Here is a 27190-nt window from a genome sequence, read left to right as displayed (position 1 = left end):
CATGGAAGTAGCTGCAACTGACCAGCAACAGAGGATGTAGATAAGAAGGCAAGAGGGCTTAGAACAGACACCTGAGGAATACTGACCTTTAAGTGATGGGAGGCACAGAGGTTCCTAAAGGAGTCTCAGAAAGGGTGAACACAGAGATCCAAAGCAAGTTAGGAGAATGTGGATTCTGGGAAGCTGAGGGAAGAAGGGGAGGCAGGGAGGCGGTGCATGGTCATGTCAAATGCTGCTGAGAATTCAGGAAGATCGGGTCTGGGGCAAGTCTATTGGATTTAGTCATGGTGTTGTTGTTTACTTGGCAAGAGAGGCTTTAGAGAAGTGCTGGGGGTGGGAGCCAGACTGGAGTGGGTGGAGGAGTAAATGGAGACGCGGAAATGGATGTAATGACTCACTTTTCCAAGGGACTTGGCTACGAAGGAGAAGAGAGGCATCAAGTGGTGGAAGGAGAAGAATGTGGGGTTGAGGGAGGGTTTATTTTTAAGATGAGAAATCATGTTGAAATGCAGATGGAGAGGAGACTTAAGAGAAAGGGAGGTGATGAGATAAATGGAAATCATCACCTTCACCATCATCATCATCATCATCATCATCATGGTTACCAACTAGCAACCACAAGGAAAGCTTTTTCTGTGCTGGGACTGTTCTAATTGTTAGATATTTCTTCCTTATTACATTGAGCCAAAATCCATCTCCCTATAATTTTTCCCACTGGTTAGATCTCTGCCCTGTGGTCCATCTTCTACTTGACACTCTCCAAATGGCTGTACCTTGCTATTATATTTCTCCTCTTCTCCAAAATTATATCCCCAGTTCCTCTATCCATGTGCTCCCAATACAGTATCCAGACCCTTTACTATCTTAGTCAAGCCCACACAACCACATTCTTGTTTGTCAAGGCCCTCTTAAAACGTGGTGTGTGCACTCTTGCTGTGCTGGTGGAAACATGAAATGGTTGAATCTTCTGTGGTTTGGCAAAATGAATTAAGATAAAAATGTGCACATCCTTTGACCCAGAAATTTATCTTAAGGTGTAAAATTTACCTTAGGTGTGAAAAGATTCTTGTGCAAGTATGCGCCTAGCAACATGAAAATGGAGAGTGGAAAGACAATGAACCATAGTGTTTAAGAGAAAAGACTGATCTTCAATGATAAAAGACTGAGGGCTTCTCCTGGCTCCCTGAAGATCATGAACAAGACAAAGATGTCGATTTTCACCACTGCTATTTGACATTGTACTAGATGTTCTAGCCAGAGCAATTAAGCAAGAAAAAGAAATAGAAGGCATCCAACTTGGAAAGGAAGACAAACTATACTAAATGATATGATCCTATACATGGAGAATCCCAAAGAAGTCACAAAAAGCTGTTCAAGTTAAGAAACCAATTCAGTAAAGTTTCAAGGTTCAAGATCAGCACACAAGAATCAGTCATGTCACTATATACCAACAATGATCAATCTAAAGAAGAAATTAAGAAAACAATTCCATATTCAATGGCATCTAAAAGAGCATAAACTGTGGGGCCAGTGTTGCTACTAACTATGTGTCTTAGTCTACTGGGGCCACTATAACAAAATACCACAGACTGAGCGGCTTACAAACAGCAGAAATCTATTTCTCATGGTTCTAGAGTCTGGAAATTCTAAGATCAATGCACCAGCATATATGGTGTCTGGTGAGAACCCACTTCCTGATTCATACATGGCTATCTTTTTACTGTGTCTTCCCATGGCAGAAGGAGATAAGAAGTTTCTGGGGTCTCTTTTATAAGGGCATTAATCCCACTCATAAGGGCTCCACCCTCATGAACTAATCACTTCCCAAAGGCCCCCTACCCTCATACCATCACATGAATTCTAGGGTCATAAACGTTCAGTCTATAGCACTATGTGCACTTGGGCTACTTTCTCTGTGCCACAGTTTGCTCAGCTATCAGGTAGGGGTAATACTAGTACCTTCTTTACAGGGTTGTTTCTGGGGAGGTGAATTGAAAGAGTTACTATATATTATTAATATATGTTTAGAAGAGTGCTTGGCACAGGTAAGAGTTATATCAGGGTTACCAAAAAATGTTTATAATTTAGAAAACTGAACAAAAGTTCCAGTTAAATGTCCATCAGTAAGAGACTGGCTGGCAAATTTTCACAAGTCACCTCTTAGGCTGAACCATACGGGACTGCCAACATTCCACTGCTTTGGCCTACAAAATGGGCAATTTCACATGTTCCAACCTAAACACCAGAATACTCTGTAACCATTCAAAATTACTACGTACCCTAGATCTATCTTTATCATCCATTTATCACTATTGTTGTGCAAAGAATTAATCACGTATTATTGAGTAAAAACAGCAAGTTACATAATAGCATACAGCATGTGGCCATGTTTGTGTGTCTAGATACAAATATGAAGACATCTGGAAAGTACTTGCAAAGTTTCAACAGTGATACCCTCTGAGAGGGAAAATTTTGGAATCTTTTCATGTTCTTTGTGCTTTTCTATGAAATTTACACTTTGACAACAACAAAAGGAATTTTCCTTAAAAAAAGTTGGGGTGGTCATAAAACCTGAACACAGGGCTCCTGTTGCTTGCCGCCTAATTAGGGCTTAGGTCACTGGCCTTTCACCACCCTCGAGTGGAATATTCTACTTCTCTTGCTAAAGCTGAAGACAATACTAGTTTTTTGGGTTTTGTTTCTTCTGAATTATGAAACATAATGTTGGTTCACATAAACTGAGCAATATTTAAAATTTGCAGGCCTCTAAGATAAACCTCTGCCAATTTGGGTGGTCCATGACCTGTATGTGTATAACTTGAGATTTTTAGCTTAATGACTTTACATGTATTCATTATATTTCCGCTAATTGGTAAACATTAACTAATAGAATAGGGCTCACTCTCTGCCCCCCATATAGTAGAATGTGTAGAAAGTATTGTGTTCTTGAGGAGGAGTTTTTTAAATGAGAGGGAAATAGTTTGGGAAGTATGAAAAGGAAGGGTTTTCTAGGTGGCAGTAGCCAAAGGGAATTAGAAGGGCAGATGATGTCCCAGCCAAGCTGTGGGTGACAAGAAACTGAACCCCCTCACACTAGCTCAAGGGAACGTGGGGTAAAGTGGAATGGGGGGAGCTCTTCTAAAGCTGTAACAGGCACTATATTATATATATATAGTAGGCTAAATAACCTCCCCACTGCTTCCGAATCTCCATGTCCTAATTTCTGGATTCTGTGAATATGTTACCTTATGTGGCAAAAGGAACTCTGAAGTTGTGATTAAGTTCAAGGTCTTGAGATGGAGAGGTTATCTTTGATTATCTGAGTGGCCCCAATGAGATAACAAGAGCCCCTAGAAAGCGGAAGCAGAGGATCAAAATCAAAAAAGGAGATGTGGCAAGAGGAGCTGAGGTGGGAATAATGTGGCTATGAGCCTAGAGAGGTCAAGGCAGCCTTTAGAAGCTGGAAGAGGGTAAAAACAGACTGCCTAGTGGAGCCTCCAGAAGGGGCCGGGCCTGCTGTCACCTTGATTTTAGTCCTGTAAGATTGATTTTAGGCATCTGAACTTCAGAGCTGTAGAGGATAAATTTGTGTTGTTTTAAGCCGCTAAGTTCATGGCGATTTGTTACGGCAGCAACGGGAAACTGATACAATTGGCATTTAACTTGCCTTGGGGATGCAGGCTCTCCTCCACTTTCTTCTCAGAGCATCTCTGGCTGCTCCTGGCCCCTTACTGACCTTCCCCCACAGCTGAGTGGACCAGGGATGGACATAATTAGATTCTTCTCTTGGGATTTTAAATGCAAGGCGTCGGGGCTACAGGCCCAACTTCTCCACCAGACAGAGAGGGCACAGGGCCCACGGTTCTCTTAGGGGCCCATGAACACGTCTGTGGGAGTAGGCGTCAGTTAGCCAGATAGGAGAGTAGTTCACTTGCAGGTCACTTTCGCTTTAGTGTTACCTTTGCTCAGTGAGCTCAGCTCCTGTGAGAGAAAGCCACGCTTTGCTGAGAGCCATATCCTCCCCTCGGTGCTTTGAGGGTGCTCTCATCATGGTGGCATGCAGCCAATTTCCCCTGAGGTGCCAGCACACATCTGTGAAAGTTGTTGTCATTGAGAACGCATGGATCGGGACTCTGAAGAGGCTCTTTTTAGTGGGTGTCGTGGTCTACATCTGGTGAGTCGAATGCAGGGTGCTGCCCTGGGGCTCCCGGGGCTGACCTCACTCCCCAGCCTCCCCTCCTCCCTCGGCCCCTCCGTAGCCCTCCTCCTGGGCCAGACGCACCTGTGCACCCAGGCTGCTCTCACCTTCGCCCTCTTCCACCTTCCCAGACTCTTCGGCTCTCCTCTCCTCATCTCTATCCACCCCCTACAAGACCGGCTCAGGACCTGGCTGAGTCCCTAGCTCCTGCATGCCCCTGTTCGCTCCAGGGACCAGTGGTTTTGCCCTCTTCAGAATGCAGAGAATTGTAGCCTCTCAGAGCCGAAAGGTCACAGGATTAGGCAGTTACCCTCTCATTCAGGGACTAAATCCATGGCACAGAGAGGCAGCAAGCCTTGTCCGAGTCATCAGTGGGTCAGGGGAGGGCTCCTAGGATGGTCGTTAGAATGTTCTTTCCCTGGGGCAGGATACTCTTTCCTTTCCTCTTTTCCCTTTGATGCAGCTCTGAAGCATTTAAATTCTTAAAATGATATGTTCACTATTATATGAAGACCAATTTTCTGATTTATGAGAGGGTTGGAGTCCCTTAAGGCTGAACGATAATATATTGTGCATCCTCGAATAAATGTGAGAGACTGAGCTTCCCAAATGGAGGGCCAAACTGACCCAGGGTTACTTCTGGCAGAATGCTGAAATATCCAGCACAAAAAAACACTGCACATACCATGTGCACGTTGTGGTACTAGGCTGAAATGTATTGTTGAATAAGTATCATCGTATTTGTCTATGAAATTACAGTTCATAGCTCTGTCTCATATATGCTGACTGGATCGCAAATCTGGATCTCTGGCCCCAACATTTTTCTTGATGAGCTTTCTTTTTTAATGAATGTTATAGAAATACCCCCCAAACACTGAGACTAATATAATAAAAAACCCATGTACCACCATTCAATTTAAGAAATACAACATTACTAATCCAGTTTTTGCTCCCTACACATCCTGTCTTTATCCATTCTCTTTCCTCTTCTCTTGTAAATGCTACCTTGAATTTGGGATTTGTCATTCTATGTTTGTTTTAATATTTCTACAATATATGACTATATCTATAAAAATATTTTTCCTTTTTTTATTGAGGTGAAATTCATGGAGCATAAAGTTAACCATTTTAAAGTGAGCAAGTAAGTGACATTAAGTGCCTTCACAATGTTGTGCAACCATCACCTCCATCTAGTTCCAAAACATTTTTAGCACCCAAAAAGGATACCCTGTACCCACTGTGACGTTACCTCGCATTTACCCTTTCTCTCAGCCCCTGGCAACCACCGATCCAGTCTCCAGCTCTATTCTGGACATTTCATATAAGAAATCACATACTATGTGGCCTTTTGTGTCCATCTTCTTCAACGTAGCACAATGTTTTTGAGGTTCATCTACAGTATGCTGTGCATCCTTTCATTCTTTTTGTGGGTAGATAATATTCTATTGTATGGATAGACTACATTTTATTTATCCATTCATCTTTTAATTTGGGTTATTTCCACTTTTTGACTATTGTGAATAGTGAATATGTGTATGACAGTTATTTGATGAAGTATATAACGTTGTTCTGAATTTCTTTAAACTTTATCTCGTACTGTGGCACGCTTTGTTTGCTCAACAATATATTATTTCCATATGATACAAGCAGCTCTCCCTTCATTTTCACTGTTGTAGAGCATCTCATTGTATGAATCCAACAATTGATTTACCCATTCAATGTTCAAGGACATTTAGGTTATTTCCAGTTTTCCCTCTTATAAATAGTACTGCTTTAAACGTTCTTGTACATAATTCCTTTGGCACACGTTTGAGGGTTTCTCTAGGGCTGATACCCAAGAGTGGAACTGCTAAGTCACGGGGACTTCACCTCAAATGTACAGTACTTCATGTTGCCAAATGTGAGCTGTCTTTCCTTGAGTCTCCCAGGGGTTCTCAGCCTCTGCTGTGCATTAGAATCACCTGGGGAACTTTAGAAAAATATATAGGTACCTGGATAACCCTTCAAACCTATTAAATCAGAGTTTCCAGGGATGGGACTGGGGAACTGCAATTTTGAAAACTCTCTGAGTGCAGTCAAGGTTGAGAACAGCTGGCACCAAGTCTTGGCTCACTGTGTCTTGGTTTCCCAAGGTCAGGTCGTTGGCTTAGACTTCCTAACATCATTCAGATATTAGGGGCTAAGCCGAGGGAAGAGATCAAATAAATACATGCTGAGTGAATAAGTAAAGTATTTAAAATAAAATCTCAATTATTCAGGGCAACGGGAGACAGGGAAAACAAATATATGAGGATGGAATCTACCATTTAAAATGATCAATTCCACTTTCTCCCTCTCTTCCTCCCACCATAGTAATTTAGATTCATATCCGAAAGAAGGTACTACTAGCTAACGAATGGGCCAAATGGGAGGAAGCCAGAGGCAAAGCCACATGAACAAGTATAGCACACGGTTAAGAGGTCTCGCTCTGGGTTACAGGCAGGTCAGTCAGGGACCTCAGTTCTGCCTCTGACCATCTGTGTAATCTTGAGCAAGTTCCTTCACCTCTCTGAACCATTCCCTCGTCTAGCAAAAGGTGATGATTACAGTAACTGTCCCCTCTGGTTGTTGTGAAGATTAAAGGAGACGAAGTTCACAGAGCAGTTGACACGTACTAAGTACGCAGTCAACGGTAGCTTGCTATGATCATTACTATTTATAAACCAGGTGGCTGTTTCTGGAAACAAGAGGCGAAAACCTGCTGGACACACCCTTGGACAGATGCTAATTACTGAGCCCCAGAACAAAGCTGGGGGACCAAAATCGGGGAAGAACTTTGGCCTCTGAGAAGCTGCCCTGTAAATCAGGTTTATATTAGGCAATATTAGAGGTTGGCCTTGGAGGTGATAGTTTTCCACATAGTGAGAACTTACCATGTGCCAGATACGGTGCTAAGGAGTTTGCATGCATAGCTCATTTCACCCTCACAACAACTCCATGAGGTAGGTATGGCTATTCTTCCCATTTTACAGATAAGCAAAATGAGTCACAGAGAAGTCAAGTCACTTGCCCAAAGTCACCCAGCAAAGCTAGGATTTGAATGGAGGCAGCCTTTGGAACCCGCATCCAAAACTACTGCAACTGTGCCTCTCTTACCAAAACCACTGAGGCTTTTCTGTCTCTGCCATTTAGCTTTGCTTTGGTGGGTGACAAGCGGTACCAACGGAAAGAGCCTGTGATCAGTTCTGTGCAGACCAAGGTGAAAGGGATAGCAGAGGTGAAACAGGAGATTACGGAGAACGGGCTGAAGAAGGTGGTACAGAGTATCCTCGACACTGCGGATTACACCTTCCTCTTGCAGGTGAGCACTTGTCAGCATCCTCCCTGGACTCATCCCTGGCCACTGTCCCCAGGGCCTTGCCCTCATCCCCTGGGACCAAGAGCCTCACTCCAGAAAAACACTGGCCTCGTTTAAAAAGCTCTGTGAAAATCCCAACTGAGAAAACCTAAAAATTGCAAAATTGGGTCAGATCCAGCAGCTCAAAGGAGATGATTCTTTGCTATATCAAGTCCTACAGGGTTTCTCAAAATAGCAGTGTGTCCTGGTGCATTTAAAGCATGATTTGATTCACTCGCACTTGATTTATACACAGCTTTTCAGAAGCAGGGCCATTAAGTCAGCAAGCTCTGCCTAGATCCAGAAGGGCAAGGAACTTCCTGCCTAGAGGGGACCAGCCCTTCTGTATTATTTGTGTGGCATTTTATCAATAAAAATGCCTCCAAGAAAACGTCTTGGGTACATTTTTGCACAAATGAAGATACAGATGACAAAGAAAGGAAGGGTGTGGATCACAGAGAAAGGGTATGAGGCTGTCTCAGTGTGCAAAAAGAGAAAATGAAAGTAGAATTGTCAAAAGGGAGAAACTGAAGTGGGGATGAGAACACCAAAGAACAGATGGGAGGCGGGAGGGGTAAAAGGGCACATTGGTAGTCCCTAGGAGCTGCAACGCTTTGCAGAACCATAAAAGCCAAGCTGCTATCTTTGTTTCTAACAGTGGGTGATTAAAATTTCCAGCTATTTCCCAGGCAGTGGGATGCCCTATTGCCCTGGATAATCTGTCCTGGATAATCTGAACAGTGTTCTGACAACCCCACCCCTGCCTCCCCAGGTCCTGAGTTTCAATTTAATGGGATTTTACTGTGTCCAAAAAATGAAAAGGCTGCTTTTGAGGCTGGAATGGAAAATGAATAGTCAATCAATCTGAATGTTCTGCTCTCCCTCGGCTCAGCAGGGCGGCTCATCCAGCTTTGATATTAAGCCCTCAGGGTTGTCGAGTTGCTCCCAGACCGATTTCTAGACTGAAGCTTAGAAGAGCGGAAAGGTTCACCCCCAGGCACTTAGCCAGCTGAATTATTATGATTAAGTAGTTCTGTTTTCGAAGGCTTTGCATTTGCCTTCTCCCCTTTTTCTCCGCAGGGGAACTCCTTTTTTGTGATGACAAACTATCTCAAGACAGAAGGCCAAGTGCAAGAGTTGTGTCCTGAGGTAAGGAGTGATGGGTGGTAAGAGTTCTTGGAAGAGGAACAGGTGAGAGGAAATGGAAACTGAGGCCCCACGATGCTTTGGAGACTGCAAATATTCACTGAGCATCAGCTTTTCTTTTGTGGGGTGTAGATCTGGGCTGGGTGGAAGAAGGGTGAGAAGACATTGCAGTTCTCACTTCATAACCACCAGATCTTTGTCTATCCCCCTGGGCCTCCAGCTCCAGCACTAGGAGCCTGTGCAGGCTAGCGGCCTGCTTTCTCCATTGCTCGCACCCTGTGCAACTCATGACAACAGGGACCCTTGGCATTTGTGTGGCATCTGATGTTTTAGTGGAGCCTGACAACAATTTTAGGAGGGTAACGGCATTCCCAGCCCCATTTTACAGGTCAGCACACAGATCAGAGAGGTTAAGTGACTCCCTCAATATCACACAGCTTCCTGAAGGCAGAGCCATGCTTAGAATCCAGCTGTCCTCATTCATAGCTTCTCCTGCCATGTTCCTGGCCTGGGAAGACTGTTGGACAGCTCAAGTTTGCCTTTTCATCCCACTTCTTAGTCTGGGAACTCAGGGTGGACGTGCTCTCCCTACTACAGTTTTTGCCATCATTTCTACCTAAACTTGGAACCAAGTTAACCTTCACTTGGTGTCTATCTCAGTAACACTCCCCTTGTAAAGAGATCTCTTTATGTTTATTTTGCCCCATCTCTCCTTAAATGTACCTGCTACTCTAAGGAAGTAGCTGGCAGCCATTCCAACTAAAGACCACTTCCCTTCCACCTCCCTTCCCAGCAGCATCCTAGACTCTAATCCAGTTTGGGGCCCTGACTCCCATACTTCGTCCCACACACTCCACCCCCACAGCACTTTTCACAGACACTTTTCAAGTTGTTGAGGCTTGTAAGGAAGAGAGTTAGGGCAGCCCAGAGATTAAGAGGCTGTGTTTAGGATCTAGACTGCAAATGCTTCAAAACCTGACTTACTAGCTTTGTGACTTTGGGCAGGTAATGCCACTGCTCTGTGCCTTGATGTGCTCATTTGTAAAATGGGGCTAATAGCAAAACCTAGCTCTTAGGATTGTTGAAACAAATGAGGGAATATCTGTGAAAGCCTGAAAACAAGGCATGACACATTGTAAGCTCTCGACAAATGTGAGCTCTTATGATTCAAGTTACTCCTCAGAAAGGATGCCGCTCAGACTGGTTGGAACCCAAAAAGCAGTGCAGAGGCACTACCAGCCTAGAGAACACTACGTAACCCTTAGGATTTTAACCTGTGACCTAAGCTGGATTGGGTTGCTCTAATTGGATATTTGCCTCTTCTCTTTCCATCTTGACACTTACCCTAATTCTGATCAGGAGGAGGTGGAAGGAAGTCAAGGACAGGGCTTGATGTCTGTCTCTGTAAATATGGCCAAGCCCCAGTTGTACACTGAAAGGAACAGACGTTGGTTCTATTTATCTATTGCTGCATAGCAAATTACCCTGACTTAAAGAAACAAGCATTTAATTAACTTGCATAGTTCAGTGGTTGACTGAGCTTCAGCTGGGCGATTCTTCTGATCTTGCCTGGGGAAATGTCTTACGGAGCTGCAGTCGGATTGCTGGTGCCATCTGGAGGTTCACCTGGAGTTCCGTGGTGGCCGGCCACCTCTTCCTCTCCAGGAACTCTCAAGGCTTCTCCTCCTTTCAGCCTCTCCACAAAGGCTTTCCAAATTTACTGACAGCAGCTTCCAAGCCTCCCAGGCTTAGGCCTAGAGCTGGCACAGCATTACTACTGCCTTCTGTCAGTTGTTCAGTCACAGAGCCAGCCCCTCTCAACGGCAACAGTGACAAAGAATTTGTGGCTACTGTTAATGCATATGACCATCACAAAAAGAGAAGATTTAAATAAAACTTGTCTTTTTTTAAATTTTGGGATTTCTTTTGGAGAGCAAAATAGAGTTGGTTTATCTCCTTTCTTGAGATTTCTTTCCAACTGATAATCAAAATAACATAGCTTTCTATGAGCCACAGTGAATGATCATTCTTTTGCTCATTCATTCATTCATTCCACATTTATCAAGATCCACTGTGTGTCAGGCACTCAGGCTACAAAGATATGACCCAGGCTTTGCATGCAAAGAGTTCACAGTGTAGCTGGGGGTCACAAGGGCAGGAAACCAAGGACAAGTTGGGTGACAGGGAGAAGGCAGCTTGCGAAGAAAATAGAACATAAGAGAGACTGAAAACTACAAGAAACATTCATTAAGCAAGAGCTGTGTGCTAAACCCTTCCTTACCATAACTCATTTAATCTTCACAACAACCGCGTAAGACAGATCTATTCATCCCCCTTTTACGGGTGAGGAGACAGACTCAGAGAGGCAAAGTAGCGTGGCTAGAAAATGGTGCAGCTATTACCAGACCCAGGTGTCCCTGGCTCCAGCCTGGGGCCTCCCCTGAATCTCTCTAAATTTGCACAGAGAGGCTATTTTCATAGAGCTTCTGGTTGCCCTAAGATTGGCTGTTAAACCTGGTCCTTAGAAAATGGGAAGCCGAGTATGCATAAACCAAGTCATCTCATTTTTCGTTTCCTTATTCTGTCTTCAACCCTCAGTCCTGAAATCTGACTGACCTCATTTTTTCAGGCCAGGAGAGAGTGCTGGCTGGAGCCCTTTATTTCCACATTGTCTGCTGCCTCGCTCAGTTCTGCAGCCACAGGGCAGCTTGGACCAGGCTCCCTGCTCTCCACTTCAAAGGCTGTCCCTCAAAGAGAATTTTGGTTATTTTTATTTTTTATTGAGATATAATTCACATACCATAAAATTCACATTTTGAAGTGTACAATTCAGTAGTTTTTTTAAACTTTTTTAAATTGAAGTATATTCATCAAGCTGTGTAATCATTATCACTATCCATTTCCTGAATATTTTCATCATTTCAAGAAGAAACCTCATACCCATTAGCCATCAGTCCCCATTCTCCACCTCCCTCAGCCCCTGGCGACCACCAATCTCCTTCTGTCTCTATGGATTTGCCTATTCTGGATATTTCATATAAACAGAATCATACAATAGATGGTCTTTAGTGTCTGGCTTCTTTTACTTAGCATCATGTTTTCAAGTTTCATCCACACTGTAGCATGTATCAGTACTTCATTCATTCCTTTTTATGGCCAAATAATATTCCATCAGGTGAATATACTAGATTTTACTTGTCCATTCATCCATTGGTGGGCATTTGGGCTGTTCCCATTTTCTGGCATTATGTGCAAGTGTTTGTGTGGACATAGACATCTGTTTTTCTGTATTGTTGGGACACACAATGCTTATTCCTCACTGTCTATCCTTCTCCCTGCAGTATCCCACCAGAGGGACGATCTGTTCCTCTGACCAGGGTTGTAAAAAGGGATGGATGGACCCAAAAAGCAAAGGTATGTTCCATTTCTTTTCCTGAGACCTCCCTGGTGGATGATCTGGAATCTTGGTGACATTCACAGTGCCCAGATCATTAGCTTCTGGCTCTCAGCTGCCTTCATCCACCTTCATCAGAACATGGATGACCCTGTGCCTACCCCATGTCTTGGCTCTGTCCCCAGACAATCAGCTGCTGATAATGGTTGTGACTTTAATTTCCAGTGAAAGCAGCTCCCCCAAATCTCACAGAATTAGCATCTTCAGGGTTCTCACTGATAAAAAATTTGAAAGGCTCATAGTATCATCTGAGTATTCTAAATGTTCCCTCTTGAATTTCTTCAAAGGCTGAAAAGCGTGAACAGTACCCCAAAGAACCCGGGGGCAATGTTAACCTGCAGAATTTCCAAAGCTCTTGTTTTAACTTAAAAAGGCACATAACAATTTTTTTAATTGCTACAAAAAAAAAAAAAGAAAAAGTAAAACCATCAGTGTTTATAACACACATGTACACAAAAAGGTATATGAAGTTTCCATTCCATTCCATGTGTGATTGAGTTGGTGTAGAGATCATTAACATTGCTTAGTATTTAACTCTCCCCTCAAAAATCTGCTGTGACACTGATGCACCTGGAAGATGTGCTGTGCTGACTCCATGGCTCTGTGTATCCTGCTATATGCTGTATACACCTAGAGGGACTATTTAGAAGCCAAGTTCTAGTCCATTTATATAAAGCAAAAGAATACACCCAGCTCAGCCCCTCTCTCAGGATCTTTTCTTTCAAAGAAACCAAAAAATCTAACAGCCTCCATGATCTTTCTGTGTTCTCGCTGATCTGTTTTTGAAAAGCTTGCCATTTGATGTGTTCCTTGCTTGGTTTGTCTTACATGAAGTTTGTGGTTTGGATGGGGTTTCATGGAAACTGAAACTGCGTGGGTTGAAAAACGTAACAGTCCCTCGCTTGAGCTGAGAGGAGTTTTCTCCCTCTGGGTTCTTTCACACCTGTGCTTCTACGACCCCTTGACCCTCGCAGGAATGCAGACCGGAAGGTGTATAGAGTATGAAGGAAAGCTGAAGACCTGTGAAGTCTTCGCCTGGTGTCCCGTCGAGGCAGTGGAGAATGCCCCAGAGTGAGTTCGGGGTTGGGTAGGTGGGGACAAACATGGTGGCCATCAGCTTTGAGCAGATGAGGCCTGCCAGGCACTGCTCCTGCTTCCCTCCTCAGCACAGTCCTGCCAAGCCCCAGGTCTTACTGGCTTGGTGACCCTCATGCCAGGCACACTAGTGGTCTCTGGAAGGACCATGTTAGTTGTTAAAAATTTGAAATTATTCTCTACTGGCTGGTAAGTAGCTACTACCCTGGGCACCCTTGGGTGCCCCTGCCCCCTGGCCGTCCCAGCACCTTCCAGGGCACCTCCAGACACCTCCTCCGGTGCTACAGCAGGGTCCATTCTGACTACCAGGGTCCGTCCTGAGTGATTAAGGATGACAAGGTGGGAGGGAGGGAGAAGAGGAAAAAGGAAGAAAAGGGAAGGGAAGGGAGGAGGAAAAGGAAGGAAAAGGGATGGAAGGGAAGGGAAGTTTCCTTAGATGCTCACAGTGACATACAGATTTGGTGGTCCCCTGTATTGACTCTTCTTTAGCACACAAGGTCAGGCCTAGAAGGAAGAACTTGATGCTAAATCTCAGAAACCCCTGGGAGGGATGCATTTCAGCAGAGAATAAGGGGACCTGGACTCAAATCCTGGCTTACACATCCCTGCTTAGATTCTTGAACAAGTGGCTTAACTTCTTTCAGCTTGTTTCCTTGTCTTTAAAATGAAGACAATGTGCCTTCTCACTGGGCTGTTGTGAGAATTAAATGAGATGATACTTGTACAATGACTGATACGTGTAAAGTGAGCCCCATGCTTGGCACATAGTCAGTGTTCAATAACACACACACACACACACACACACACACACACACACTGCTCTGACCCTAGAAGTGTGGTGGTTCTAGACCAACACTGTCCAGTGGAGCTTTCTGCAATAATGGAAATATTCTGTACCTGTATCATCCAATATGGGGGCCACTAGCTCCGTGTGACTATTGAGGACCTGAAATGTGGTTACAGAAACTGAACTGAATTTTTTATTTCATTTAGTTTAAATAGCCACGCGTGCCCAGGGGATGCTGGACTATACTGGACAGTGAAGCTCTAGACAGTGTGACTCAGGGCCACACCATCAGCATCTATAGGGCAAAGAGAAGACTTCCCCAGACCGACTTTTTAAAAGGTTTATCATATCAGGGTGGGAAGCACTAGACAGTATCAGCCTGTCTGGCTCTCAATCCTTGATGGTACCATCTCGGTTCATTTTTAGGTCAGGGAAGTTTATTTGTCACAGAAGGAGTTGTCCAGGGCCTGGGTGGGACATCAGCCTACAGTCAGGTAATCCCTAGTTCAAGGCAAGGGGCCTCTTAATTGCATGTGATTTTCAGTCCTGGCTCTGCCACCAACTCATTTATCAGATAAATTCTGTACATCTCTAATGTGCTAGGCCCTGGGCTGCAGTTTTACATGACCCTGGGCAAGCAACTCCCTGAACTTCGGTTTCTCATATGTTATATGAATGGGTTCCTTAGAGGATTAATTTACTCGTTTGCCCAACATCTCCACTACTACATAGTAGGTGTTAGATATTTACTTCACATTAACTATACACAAGGGAGACTGTGCTCAATTTTATGGAAAATACAAAAAGAGCCAGATGTGGAGCAGGTCTCAAGGCTCTTGCAATCTGATAGAAAAGACACATGCACAGAGAGCTGTAATTCAGAAGAGAAAATTATGTCATGAGAGAGGAATAAAGCGGATCCTGTAGTCCTCTGATTTTGAGTGTTGCCCAAGAAGTGTGGGGTTGAGAATGTTTTAAAGGCAAAGGGTCTGGCACATAGCAGGAATCTGTTGTGAAAAAGATTTTTTTTAAATGCAAGTGACAAATATAACTTCAAGTGGCTTCAGAAAAAACAGGGAGTGTTAATTTTTGGCTTGTGTTTTTGACTCTTGTTAATGAGAAGTCCAAAAATACTAGCTTCAGGCAAGGCTTGATCTAGGCTTCAAATGATGTGTTAAAATTTTCTCTCTCTTCCTCCATCCTCTTCTTCCCCCCAACTCACTCTTCCTCTGCCCTCCGCCTCCCCGCAACCCTCAGCTATTCTTTCTTCCATTCTGGCTCTCCTTACACTGTGGTCTGGGGACTCCAGGTGTACACTGTCCTTACTACTAACAACCCTAGAGAAAGTGAGCTTTGTTTTTCCAATCGTTCCTATAAAAGATCTGGGATGTTCTCAGTGGTCTAAGTCATGTGACAGCCTATGAACCAATCACTGTAGCCAAGGGAATTGGATTACACTGCTTAGCCAGCTCTGGCTTACTTGCCCACCCTGGGAGCTGTATGGATGGGCAGGAGATGAACTCATCTCCACCCAACTCCCTTGGCTGAGAGTGGAAGAGACCTGGCTTCCCCAAAGGAAGAAATTTTGTGGTGCTAGTGCCAGAGGGGAAATTGATGCTGGACAGGCAAAAATGATAGGTTCTCTATAGTTATATCCCAAATAGAGCCAAAGTCGGGCTCTGGATGTCCTGGAATAAAAAGCAGATCATTCTTGATGTTCCCTTCCAAATACCCTCCACCCTTTCCTGGTGCTTCTCCCAATATACATCTGCCACCTTCTCAGGCACACCAGGCAACAGGATGCCAGTGGTATCCTCTTGTGGAGCCAGTTCTCTCCATCTGTAACAGACTGTCAACCACACAAGGTCAAAAACCTTGACTGCCTTGTTCATCACTATATCCCCAGTGTTCAGTCCTATGACCAGAACCAGAAATATTTGTTGAATGAATGAATGGATGGTGGTGGGTGGACCTTCCTGTAGTCTAGAATTTGGTCTCCTCTAACTCCTGGAGAATTTTACACTGTTCAGAGCCTCTAGAGAGTGACTGATAGAGTCAACTATATATGTGTGGCCCTGTGCTAAAGGCTGGGGATGCCAAGATGAGAAAAATATTGTCCCAGTCCTGCAGGAACACCAAGCCCATGGTGAAAGATACAAATGGGAGTTTGCTGGAGCTGGCTTGTACCAGTTCTAAGCCATTTACGCTCATCCCTCCCCAATTCCAAGGACAGTAATGTTCTATCAGTAGTTTGAAATCAGCTATGGTGGGAGTATTTATACCACAATAATCAGTAAATGCTACAATATCAGGGCTTTTTGTTTTCCTAGAGAGCTGGTTGTTAATCATTTACCAGCACACCATTGAGCATAACTAAACATATAATTATATCAGAGTGAGAAGTGTTACAGTAAATGCCACTGGGTCTTAAGAAGGGAGGAATTCTTTCTGGAGAGGATAGAGAATTTTGGAAGGTTTTTCCTGCTAGATTGCATTTCTTTTCACCCATCACATTGAACCGAACAAAAAACCAGAGCCTCTGGTCCCAGTGGCTCCCTGACTCCCTTGGTATCTGTAATCACTGATCCTCATTTTGCATTTCTCCCTCACAGGCCTGCGCTCTTGGGCAGCGCTGAAAACTTCACTGTGCTCATCAAGAATAACATCCACTTCCCTGGCCACAACTACACCACGTAAGTGCCCAGAATGTCAGGCTGTATTAGTTTTCTACTGCTGTGTAACAAATTACCCCAACACTTAGATGCTTGAAACAACAAACATTTGTTATCTCACATAGTTTCTATGAGTCAGGAATCTAGTAATGACTTTACTGCAATGTCTCCCAGCTTGTGGTCAAGCTGTCAACGGGGGCTGCAGTCATCTCTAGGCTTGACTGGAGCTGGAGAATCCTCTTTCATGCTCACGCGGTTGTCAGCAGGAGAGCTCAGTTCTTCACCATGTAGACCTCTCCTTCAGACTGCTTGAGTGTCCGTAGGACATGGTGGCTGGCTTCCCCAGAGCAAATGATCCAAAACAGAGAGCAAGCAACCAAGATGGAAGCCACCATATTTTTATAATCTAATCTCGGAAGTGACACACCATCTCTTCTGTCATATACTATGGGTCACACAGACCAACACTGTACAATGTAGGAGGGAAAAACACAAGGGTGTGAATCCCAGGAGGCAGGATCACTAGGGACCCTCACGGTGGCCAGCTATCACACAGGCTACCACAAATGAAAGAGATGGATCCCAATTTTCAAAAGAGATGTTTGTTTGTTTGCTTTCCATTATGTGCAGGAGAAACATCTTGCCAGGTTTAAACTTCACTTGCACCTTTCACAAGACTCAGAATCCACAGTGTCCCATTTTCCGACTAGGAGATATCTTCCAAGAAACAGGAGATAATTTTTCAGTTGTGGCAATTCAGGTTGGTGGTGCCTTTGTACAGTGGGATGTCGGGGGGTGGGTCAAGGGCTGGAGGATGGGAAATGGCCAGGAGGCTGGACTACTAGGTCTTAACAGTATGCTTACATTTATTATGCATTTTGTAAATCCATGCACTGTGATGAGGACTTTTCCTGCATCACCTCATCTAATCCCACAAAAACCGTATGAGTGAGATACTCAGTGTATTAGTTTCCTGTGACTGATGTAACAAATTACTACAAACTTTGTGGCTTAAAAACAACACATATTTTTCTACAATTCTGGATGTCAGAAGTCCAAAATGAATTTCACTGGGCCAAAATCAAAGTATCAGCAGGGCCATGCTCCCTCCAGAGGCTCTAGGGGAAAATCTATGTCCTTGCCTTTTCCACCTTTCAGAGCTGCATTCCTTGCATTTCTTGGCTTATAGCCCCTTCTTCCAGCTTCAAGACCAGCAGCACTGCATCTTGCCTCAATGGTCACCTTGATTTCTTATTCTGTGTCAAATCCCTCCCTCTTATAAAGACCAGTGTCTTTATAGGACCCACCCAGGTAATCCAGGATAATCTCCCCATGTCAAGATCCTTACTTTAATCACATCTGCAAAGTCTACTTTTCCATATAAAGTAACACATTCAGAGGTCCAGGGGTTAGGACCTGGGATTAGGACTATTTGGGGGGCCATTATTCGGACTACTGTACTTGGATTAGTCAGGATTCTTCTAGTTGCAAATTCTAGAAATCCAACTCAAATGATGTAAGCAAAAAAAAAAAAAAAAAGTAATCTGAGGCATAAATAATAGAAACCAAACTTAAGTGGCTTAAACAGAAAAGGAACCACACTAGCTTGTGTAAAAAGACCAGGGGAAATAGATATTCTAGTATACCCAAGGCATCTTCCTACCTTGGAAGTTTTCTCCTGCTGTTCCCTCTGCCTGGAACAGTCTGGCCCCAGACATAGCATTAGCTATCTCCCTCGCCTACTTATACCATATTCACTCAAATATAAGCTCAATGAAGTTTTCCCTTACCACTATATTTAAAATGACAATTCTCACCTCTATCCCAGGATGCCCTACGGTCCTTTCCAGGTTTATATTTATCCCTGGCACCTAGAATTGTCTGACATATCACATATTTTACACATCCATTTGTTTGTTGTCTATTTTTCCTGGACTAGAATATAAGTTCCATCAAGGCAAGAATCTTTAGCTTGTGTGTGTGTGTGTGTGTGTGTGTGTGTGTGTGTGTGTGTGTGTGTGGTTCATTTCTGTGTAACTTTCAGCACATACTGGACACTCAATAAATATCTGTTGACTGAATAAAAGGTATGATAGATTTAGGCATAGCTGCATCCAGGAACTCAAGTGATGCCTTCAAGAATCTGACTCTTCACCTCTTGACTGTTTCCCTATTGATGATGTCATTCTCACACATATTCTCCATGTGTCAAGGAAAAGCCACCAAAGCTCTAGAACTGTGCTATCCAATATGGTAGCCACAAGTCACATGAAGTGATTTAAATTTAAATTAATTAAAAGTAAATAAAACTAAACATTTACTTCCTCAGTCATACCAGCCTCATTTCAAGTGTTCAGTAGCTCCTGGTTATTGTCTTGCACAGCATGAATATAGAAGATAGCCATCACTGCAGAAAATCCTATTAGACAATGCTGCTTTAGACTTTCACACTCTGTAGCTAGTGGTCCCAGCCAATGGAGGACCTCTTTTCCAATGGTTCTGGCAAAATATCTCAGGGAGGGTTTTGACTGGTCTACCTTGGGCCACATATCTATCCCTGAATCAATCACCAGGTTCAAAGGGATGCACTGTCCTGATTGGCCAGGCCTGGGTCATGTGCCCACTCCTGTAGCTGGGAGAGGTCAGAGCCCATTCAAACCACTGAGAGTTGGGAGAGGCGTTTCCCAAAGGAAATTCCAGGTACTTTTTTCCAGAAAAAGGCAAATTGGATGCTGAGTGACAGAAGCATTAGATATTCACTATATTATGTAGACTGTGTGGCTTAGCGCTTGACAAAAAAATGATAGTTGTAATTATTCTGTATTATTTCCCCTTTCTCCAAGTCAGAGTCTCCTTGTTACTCATCTCTGTATCCTCAGCATCTAACATACTATCTTGAAATGCCATATTTCACTGATTCAAAGACTTCTCTTTTTTCCACTTTTAGTAGTCTTGAAATCAGGAAGTGCTTTCAGCTGATGGAGTCTCACAGTTTAATTGGCAGCATTTTTTTCTTAGAGGAACATTTTTTAAAAACTATTATTTTAGGGGGGAGGGTATAGTTCAAGTGGTATAGCACGTGCTTAGCATACACAAGGTCCTGAGTTCAATCCCCAGTACCTCCCCTAAAATAAATAAATAAATAAATAAGTAAAACCTAATTATCTCCCCCCTCAAATTTTTAAATAAATAATTTTTAAAAAATTAAAAAACCAAAACCAAAAACTATATTTTAGGGAGGTATAGCTCAGTGGTAGAGTGTGTGCATAGCACGTACGAGGCCCTGGGTTCAATCCCCTGTCCCTCCATCAAAAAAAAAAAAAAAAAAAAACTAACAATAAATAAATATACCTAATAACCAACCCCCAAAATTGTTTTTTGAAAACTATGTCTTACGAGCAATGTTGTCTTAAGATTCAATGAGCACTAAGAAAATAATGCTCAAAAAAAATGTTTGTAGAAAGACAGAAGTACCAAGTACAGGTAAGAGAGTAAGAGATTCCTTAGAAGTTTAGAGGACAGAAAGGTCACCTGGAATTGAGGAGCACAGGTGTGGCTGAGTGGATGGGGAAGAACGTAAGCTGGGTCTTAGAGAATAAGGAGGACTTAGCCGGGGAACTGTGTGGGAGAAACATTTCATTGTGAGAAAAAGACAAAGGCGAAGATTTAAAAATTCTAAGCATACACTCCTAAGCATACATCCAAGAAAAATCACAACATATGTTCACACAAAAACTTGTACATAAATGTTCATAGCAGTATTATTCATAACAGCCAAAAGGTGGAAGGAATCCAAGTGTCCACTGAAGGATGAATGGATAAACAAAATGTAGTGTATCCACACAATGGAGTATTCTTCCATGACAAAAAGGAATAATAAAGTACTGATAAATTCTACAACATAGATAACTTTAAAAACATTATGCTAAGTGACAGAAGCCAGACACAAAAGATCATATATAATTTCATTCATATGAAAGTTCAGAATAAGGAACTTTATGGAGATAAAATGTAGATTAGTGTTGCTTAGTGCTGGGGGAGGGGTGATAACTAAGTTTACATGTTTTCTTTTGGAGGTACTGAAAATGCAAATTTGATGGTGGTGACTTGCACATATAGGTGAATATACTAAAACCTGTTGAATCGTACAATGTGAAGAGAGCAAACTATATGTGAACTGTATCTCAATAAAGCTGTTTTTTAAAAAAGAAATGAAAATGCAAAGCGTGTTTAGGGAAAAACACAGACAGTTGGGAGTAAGAGCTTTCTCCAGGGGAGTACTGGGAGATAAGCAGAGGAGATACACGATAGAGCTCGCTGAATTCCAGTCGAACAAGTTTCAACTTAATCTTTAATGGAGGGGCCATTAAACGTGTCTGCTAACAGGAGTGGTTTGTTGAAAGTTATATTTTAGGAAAATAAATCTAACAGTGCGCCCCAGATGGGAGGAGGAACAGGGACATGAGTTTGTAGCTGCCACGGTAATCGTTGTATGAGTTAGACAGGGTTGCACTTAGGCTCTGAAACTTTTAGTCAGCATTTTTTTCCCCTCAAAAGCAAACCGTTCTTTCAGTGATCATCACTGTGCAGGGAGATGTCTGGTGACTGCGTAACCCACATCTAGTGGGACTTAGAGACTGTCTCTTGTCTTCCCCAGGGAGGAATCATGGGCATTGAGATCTACTGGGACTGCAACCTAGACAAGTGGTCCCATCACTGCCGGCCAAAATACAGTTTCCGTCGCCTTGACGATAAGACCGCCAATGAGACTGCATATCCTGGCTACAACTTCAGGTAACAATGCTCCAAGTGAGATTCACCCAGTGAATGGCCACTCTTGGCTCCCCAGGGACCTTCCAAGCCCAGCTGAATGCCACCCCTAGTAGCCAGTAAGACCAGTTTTGGTTCCCAAGGCAACAAGATGAATGTAAAAGACTTCCTCTAAGAGCCAGGCAGTGATTGAATTTTTGTATGAATTATTAAAGAACTGCACGCTCTGTGTAAAACAAAAACAAAACTTGGGAAACAAAGAAAAGCATAGAGAAGAGGATAAAAATCACTCATAATTACTCTAACAGAAGATACTCGAGGATAACTTCCTGGTGAATTCTCCTTTGTCTAACCAATTCTTTCGTGAGGCTTATGTGAGATCATATCACATTTATAATATATGTGGGGTTTTTCATATGCCAGGTCACTCAGAATTCTTTGTGACTATCACATTAATGATCACAAAAGTCCATTGTGTGAATGGAATGATAACAAAAGCTACAACTTAGGGAAGGTATTCTATATACCAGGCACTGTACGTCACCATCACTAAACCTCACAACCCTCCCTGAAGGTAGATATTAGTGTCCCAGGGAAAGCTGAGAAAGGTGAAATGATTTGCCTAAGACCCACAGCTAATAATAGAAGCTCCATAATCCTAAACTAGATCACTAAGATCCCCTTTCCCTTCCATCTCATGGTTTTCTTACCGATTCCTCCATTATTGGACATTTGGGGTTCCCAGTTTTTCTATTATAAATAACTCTGCAGTATATATCTCTATACATAAATCGTTGCTTAAATTCCAGATTATTTCCTTAGGATAAATTTCTAGAAGTAGAATTATTGGATCAAAGGTTATGATCATTTTACCATATGCTTTTAGGTTTAAAAAAATTCTATGGCTATATTTTTCATTTCTTGGATTTACATTCAGTTCTTTTTCAAGGTATCTGTTATTGCTTTCAGTGAGGTCCACTCTCAGCTGATGGATCTTCCTCCTTGTGTCCAATCTACTGTATAACCCCTTCACACTGACCCGTAGGAACCTGGATGGGATTTCTCTCTATGGGGCTTTAGAATATTTGCTGGTGGGCTTCGGCAGGAATGATTTTGTGCAGATTTCTGTGCATGCCATGGGATGTGGAGACATTCCTCCATGGGGGTGGGGGAGAAGTAGGAACTGATTGGAAGGGAGCACAAGAGAGTTTTCTGGGGTAATAGAATGTTCTAGATCTTGGTAGGGATATAGGTTACACAGGGTATTCATTTGTCAAAACTCATTGAACTGAATCCTTAGGAGTTATGCATTTTATTATATGTTAATTATACCACAATGGAACAAACAAATAAATCCAACAAGACCATTTCAGATGATGATAAACACTTTATAGAAAACCAAACAAGATAGCTTGATGGGGCTGGGGAGAGATGCAACCAGAGAAGGTCTCTCTAAGCACAGGATAAGACCCCACACAGGTATCCTGCACTTTCCTGAGGATTCCATTCTCCTAGTTAAGAAGAAAAACTGCTATAAAAAAGAATAAAATAATGCCATTTGCAGCAACATGGATGGACCTGGAGATTATCATATGAAGTGAAGTAAGCCAGAAAGAGAAAGAAAAATACATTATATCACTTGTATGTGGAATCTAAAACAATGACACAAATGAACTTATTTACAAAACAGAAACAGACTCACAGACATAGAAAACAAATTTATGGTTACCAGCGGGGAAAGGAGGTGGGGAGGGATAAATTGGGAGTTCAAGATTTGCAGATACTGACTATTATATATAAAATAAACAAGGCCCTACTGTTCAGCACAAGGAATTATATTCAATACTCAGTAATAGCCTGTAATGAAAAGGAATATATGTGTATATATATGTACAACTGAGTCAGTATGCTGTACACCAGAAATTAACACCATATTGTAAACTGACTATACTTCAATTAAAAGAAAAAAAAGAAGGGAAACTGCACTTAAAGGAGTCTATGTTAGGGAATCAACTTGCAGACATATTAGCTTCTCTGAATACCTTTAGTACTAATGGTCTGGACCAGTGGTTCTCAAAATGCCGGTCCCCACCTCAGCACCACGTGGGAACTTGCTATAAATGCAAATTCTCAAGCTCTACCCCAGACCTACTGAATCAGACACTCTGGGGATTGTCTTCATAAGCCTTCCAGGCTATTCTGATGCAAACTCAAGTTTGAGAATCGCCAATCTAGACTCTCAATACTCAAAACAGGGTCCTGGAACCAGCAATATGGGCCTCACCTGGGAGCTTGTTATGATGTAAAATGTCAGCCCCCACTCAATTTGCTGAATCAAAATCTGCATCTTAAGATTCCCAGAAGATTCACTGCACATTAAAATTAGAGAAGCACTGGTACAGACTATATTATCTAGCATCCCAAACATACTTTCTTCTTAGATGTTTCATCTGTCTATATTTTGTTCCTACAATGAGGCTGCTTGCTGCCTGGGGGAATGAATAAAATAAGGTGTCTACTTGATCTGTGCAAGCGAGTACAGGCCAAAGTACACGTGTGGGTGCACACAAACGCACACACACACACACACACATACACACACATTTACTGCTTTCTAACCCTTTTGCTAGTACTCTTACTGACTTCTGGGGGGTCTGCTCAAGCAAATGGATCTATTTATATTTTATTCAAAGCAGCATCATTAATTGGCAAGCAACCTTCAACTGTTTCTATTTTTGTTTTAGTTTTTGTCTTGCACAATGTTTAGAAAGTTGAGACATTCTACATAAAAGTCTGGACCTCCTACTTAAAAAAATTAAACTATTTGAAAAAAAGTAAACCATTTGACAGCTCTAGGTTCATACACCACATAGCAGCCAAACTGAGTAACAGTGGTCTAATTTAGAAAGGGCATGTGGTTTTTGGTTTGCCATGGTCCTTACCACTCCTTACTACCTTATAACTGGCTACATCGCTCACTTCTTTTCTTTCTTTCTTTCTTTCTTTTTTTTACATCACTCATTTCTGTTATCTGCCTGCCCCCTAAAGGCATTTAAGTTTCAGACCCTTGACTAAAGGCTGGGTGAGATCAAAACACAAGAGGCTTTTTGCCTTTTCTGGGTCAATTTCATCCAGGGCCCTGAAACCAGCTCCTAGTTTAGGTAGTGTTTTGATCACTCCCTGCTGTTCTACTGAATAGGCTTCTGGCCATTAGCAAGAAGAGAGGCCTGGATCAGTGGTCCCCTGACTGCCTTCACAGGCTGTTTTTTCAACAATCAGCAGATGCATGCAGAGCAATGTACCAATCAGTTGTTAGCAAATGTCCTTCAAGTTGCTGAGCTCAAGCCTAAGAACATTAGCTCCTGGAGAGATCTGAGCTTTCTGAAGAACTGGTTATGAGGTTAATACTCTTTTAGAACAAAGTGTTAGAGCATTTATTGTCTGGAATAAGCACCAGAAGTAATCTTTGGCCAAAAATAAATTGTTGAGATCTGATGGGTAACTGGACAAGTCATTTTCAAATAGCCACACAAAAGAGTAGGAAATTAAAGGTTATATGAGGTGTATGAGAAAATATAACTTTCTAAAACATAGGAAGTTGAAGGAATTGATCATGTTGCAGAATTGTGTCCTTCACCCAAAGATTCATGGCAAATGGTTCTTATTCCATGAACATGAAATTCAGTTCATTTACAACATGTGTAAAGCAGGGAAGACCGACCCAGAACAGAATGCCCAACGCGCTTCTCTGGTTCATAATGGGTATGTGTTTGTATTCGTTGCCTGTGGCTGCTGTAACAAATGATCACAAACTTGGTGATTTTAAACAACAGAAATTTCTTTCCCACAGTTCTGGAGGCCAGAAGTCTAAAATCAAGGTGTCAGCAGGCCATGCTCCCTCTGAAGGCTCTAAGGGAGGATTCGTCCTTGCCTCTTCATGCTTCTGACAGCTCTAGGTGGTCCTTAACTTGTGGCTGCATCCACCCCCAATATCTGCCTCTTTCTTTACACAGCCTTCTCCTCTGTGTTTCTGTTTCAACTCTCCTTTTCCTTTCCAAGGATACAGTCATTGGATTTAAGGCCCATCCTAAACCAGTATGATCTCATCTTGAGATCCTTAACTTATTTGTATCTCCAAAGATCCTATTTCCAAAAGAGGTCACATTCACAGCTGCAGGGATTAAGCACCTGGATTTATCTTTTTGGAGGGGCCATTATCCAACCCATTACAGGGTGCAAAAACATCCTTGCCCAGGGCCAGGTGTTTCTAAATGTGGCCCATTGACCACCTGCATCAGAACCACCTGGTACCTTTCCTGGAAATACAGATTCCTAGAAACATCTCAGACCTTCTAAAACCACCCTTTGGCCTTTTGAACACACCTCCCAAGTGATTCTTGCCCTCAGTTTGACAGTCACTCTACCAAGACCCTGAAAGCAGAAATTCAAGTATTTACTGAAACTTCTCAGTAAACCAACTTTCACAGAGAGAGAATGCAACCCTGGGGCAGAGTAGAGGTGCGTGCTTGCTTTGTGTTTTAAAAAACAAATCAATCAAGAAAGCAGAAGAAGAAAGGACTGTCATGGAATGAGAACAATCAGATGCAAAGAAATTGAAACCCCTCTGGCCAGACACAGGCACTGAAGCGCCTGAGAATACCTAACCAATCTCAATGTCAGATCCTGAGTTTTTTAAAAAAGAATTTCAGATGTTCATACTATATTCTGGCAGAGCATCTGTCTTCTGTTTTCTTCTCTCCCAACACCTGTAAATAGATTGTGAATCAATAACTAAGAAAGAAAATATACCCTTACCTAAAAACCACCACCAAAAGGTGGCAACGCGGGAGGAACAGATTTAGAAGCTTTGTGAGGCATGTAGTTTAAGTCTTCCTAACTACTCATGAAAAAACAAAACATGCCACTTTCCCTACTGTAGCACTGGTGAGAGTTGTATATTTGGGGTGACTGTTATTCGTACTCAGGTCTTAATTTATAAAGGTGACCATGTGATGACACATAGAGGTCAATGCCATTGAAAGAAGAATTTCATTACATTTTCCAAGAGGAGGAGGCATGTGAGGCCACACAGGGCCACAGGGGGAAGCACCAGGTTTGGTCAGGGGTTAGTGAGAACAAGGAAAAAGCACAGCCCAGAGACTTTCCTGTGTTTTCTATGGGAAAGGCAAGGCAGGGAAGGGGAAACAGCTTAGGACTGGCTAGTTTGAGTAATGTTGGCGGGCTCTGGGCTATAAGAGTGGTCTCTGGTTGTCTGGTAACTGGCCCTGGGCAATTTAGGGCAGGATGTGCGAGAGTTAGATACAGGAGGTGGCTGGATAAATAAATTTTCATGTATCTGCAAAAGCTAGATTGCAGGGGGGATATAAACAATGTTGTCTGTTAGTTTGGCCCTGGTGATAATGGGAGCCAAATAGACAAATACAGAATCTTAAAGAGAAACCAAACAGATTGCTGAGGTGCACCTGTCTCCAATCCATTAATCAGTACCTTCATTCTAGAAGCCAAACCTACTTTTCCCTCTTAGGAAATAATCAGATTGCTTGAAGTGATTTTAAAAATTTTTTTCTTATTGTTAATCTTGTATTGGTTAAAAATTGTTCATTTTAATCTTAAACTAAAAGCAGATTTTTCCGTCATACTGTGATGCTGGAAGTAGAGGAATTGACACAAG

At 42.6% G+C, this 27190-nt stretch overlaps 2 protein-coding genes across 13 annotated transcripts in view; one reads left to right on the top strand and one right to left on the bottom strand.

Annotated features, from left to right (window-relative positions):
* Positions 1-27190, bottom strand: part of IFT81 (intraflagellar transport 81) — a 158286-nt gene that overhangs the window by 107395 nt on the left and 23701 nt on the right. The window contains exon 1 of one of the 11 annotated variants that reach the window (XM_032472218.1): positions 11337-11461. The exons of the other annotated variants lie outside the window; for them this stretch is intronic. The gene's annotated coding sequence lies outside the window, so the exon portion shown is untranslated. Of the gene's footprint in view, positions 1-11336; positions 11462-27190 lie in introns of those variants that run through there. 11 annotated transcript variants of the gene reach the window in all.
* P2RX7 (purinergic receptor P2X 7) overlaps positions 1-27190 on the top strand; it is a 46194-nt gene that overhangs the window by 9993 nt on the left and 9011 nt on the right. For both annotated transcript variants that reach the window (XM_006178061.3, XM_032472224.1), the window contains exons 2-8: positions 7370-7538; positions 8655-8723; positions 12062-12134; positions 13149-13245; positions 16669-16749; positions 17359-17488; positions 21386-21522. In XM_006178061.3, the coding sequence (XP_006178123.1) occupies positions 7370-7538; positions 8655-8723; positions 12062-12134; positions 13149-13245; positions 16669-16749; positions 17359-17488; positions 21386-21522 (756 nt within the window). The remainder of the gene's footprint in view (positions 1-7369; positions 7539-8654; positions 8724-12061; positions 12135-13148; positions 13246-16668; positions 16750-17358; positions 17489-21385; positions 21523-27190) is intronic.

Source organism: Camelus ferus, chromosome 32 (genome assembly GCF_009834535.1).
Source record: "Camelus ferus isolate YT-003-E chromosome 32, BCGSAC_Cfer_1.0, whole genome shotgun sequence".
NCBI classification, from domain to species: domain Eukaryota; kingdom Metazoa; phylum Chordata; class Mammalia; order Artiodactyla; family Camelidae; genus Camelus; species Camelus ferus.
Note: the sequence above shows the minus strand (reverse complement) of the source record. Positions and strands in the feature narration are given on the sequence as shown.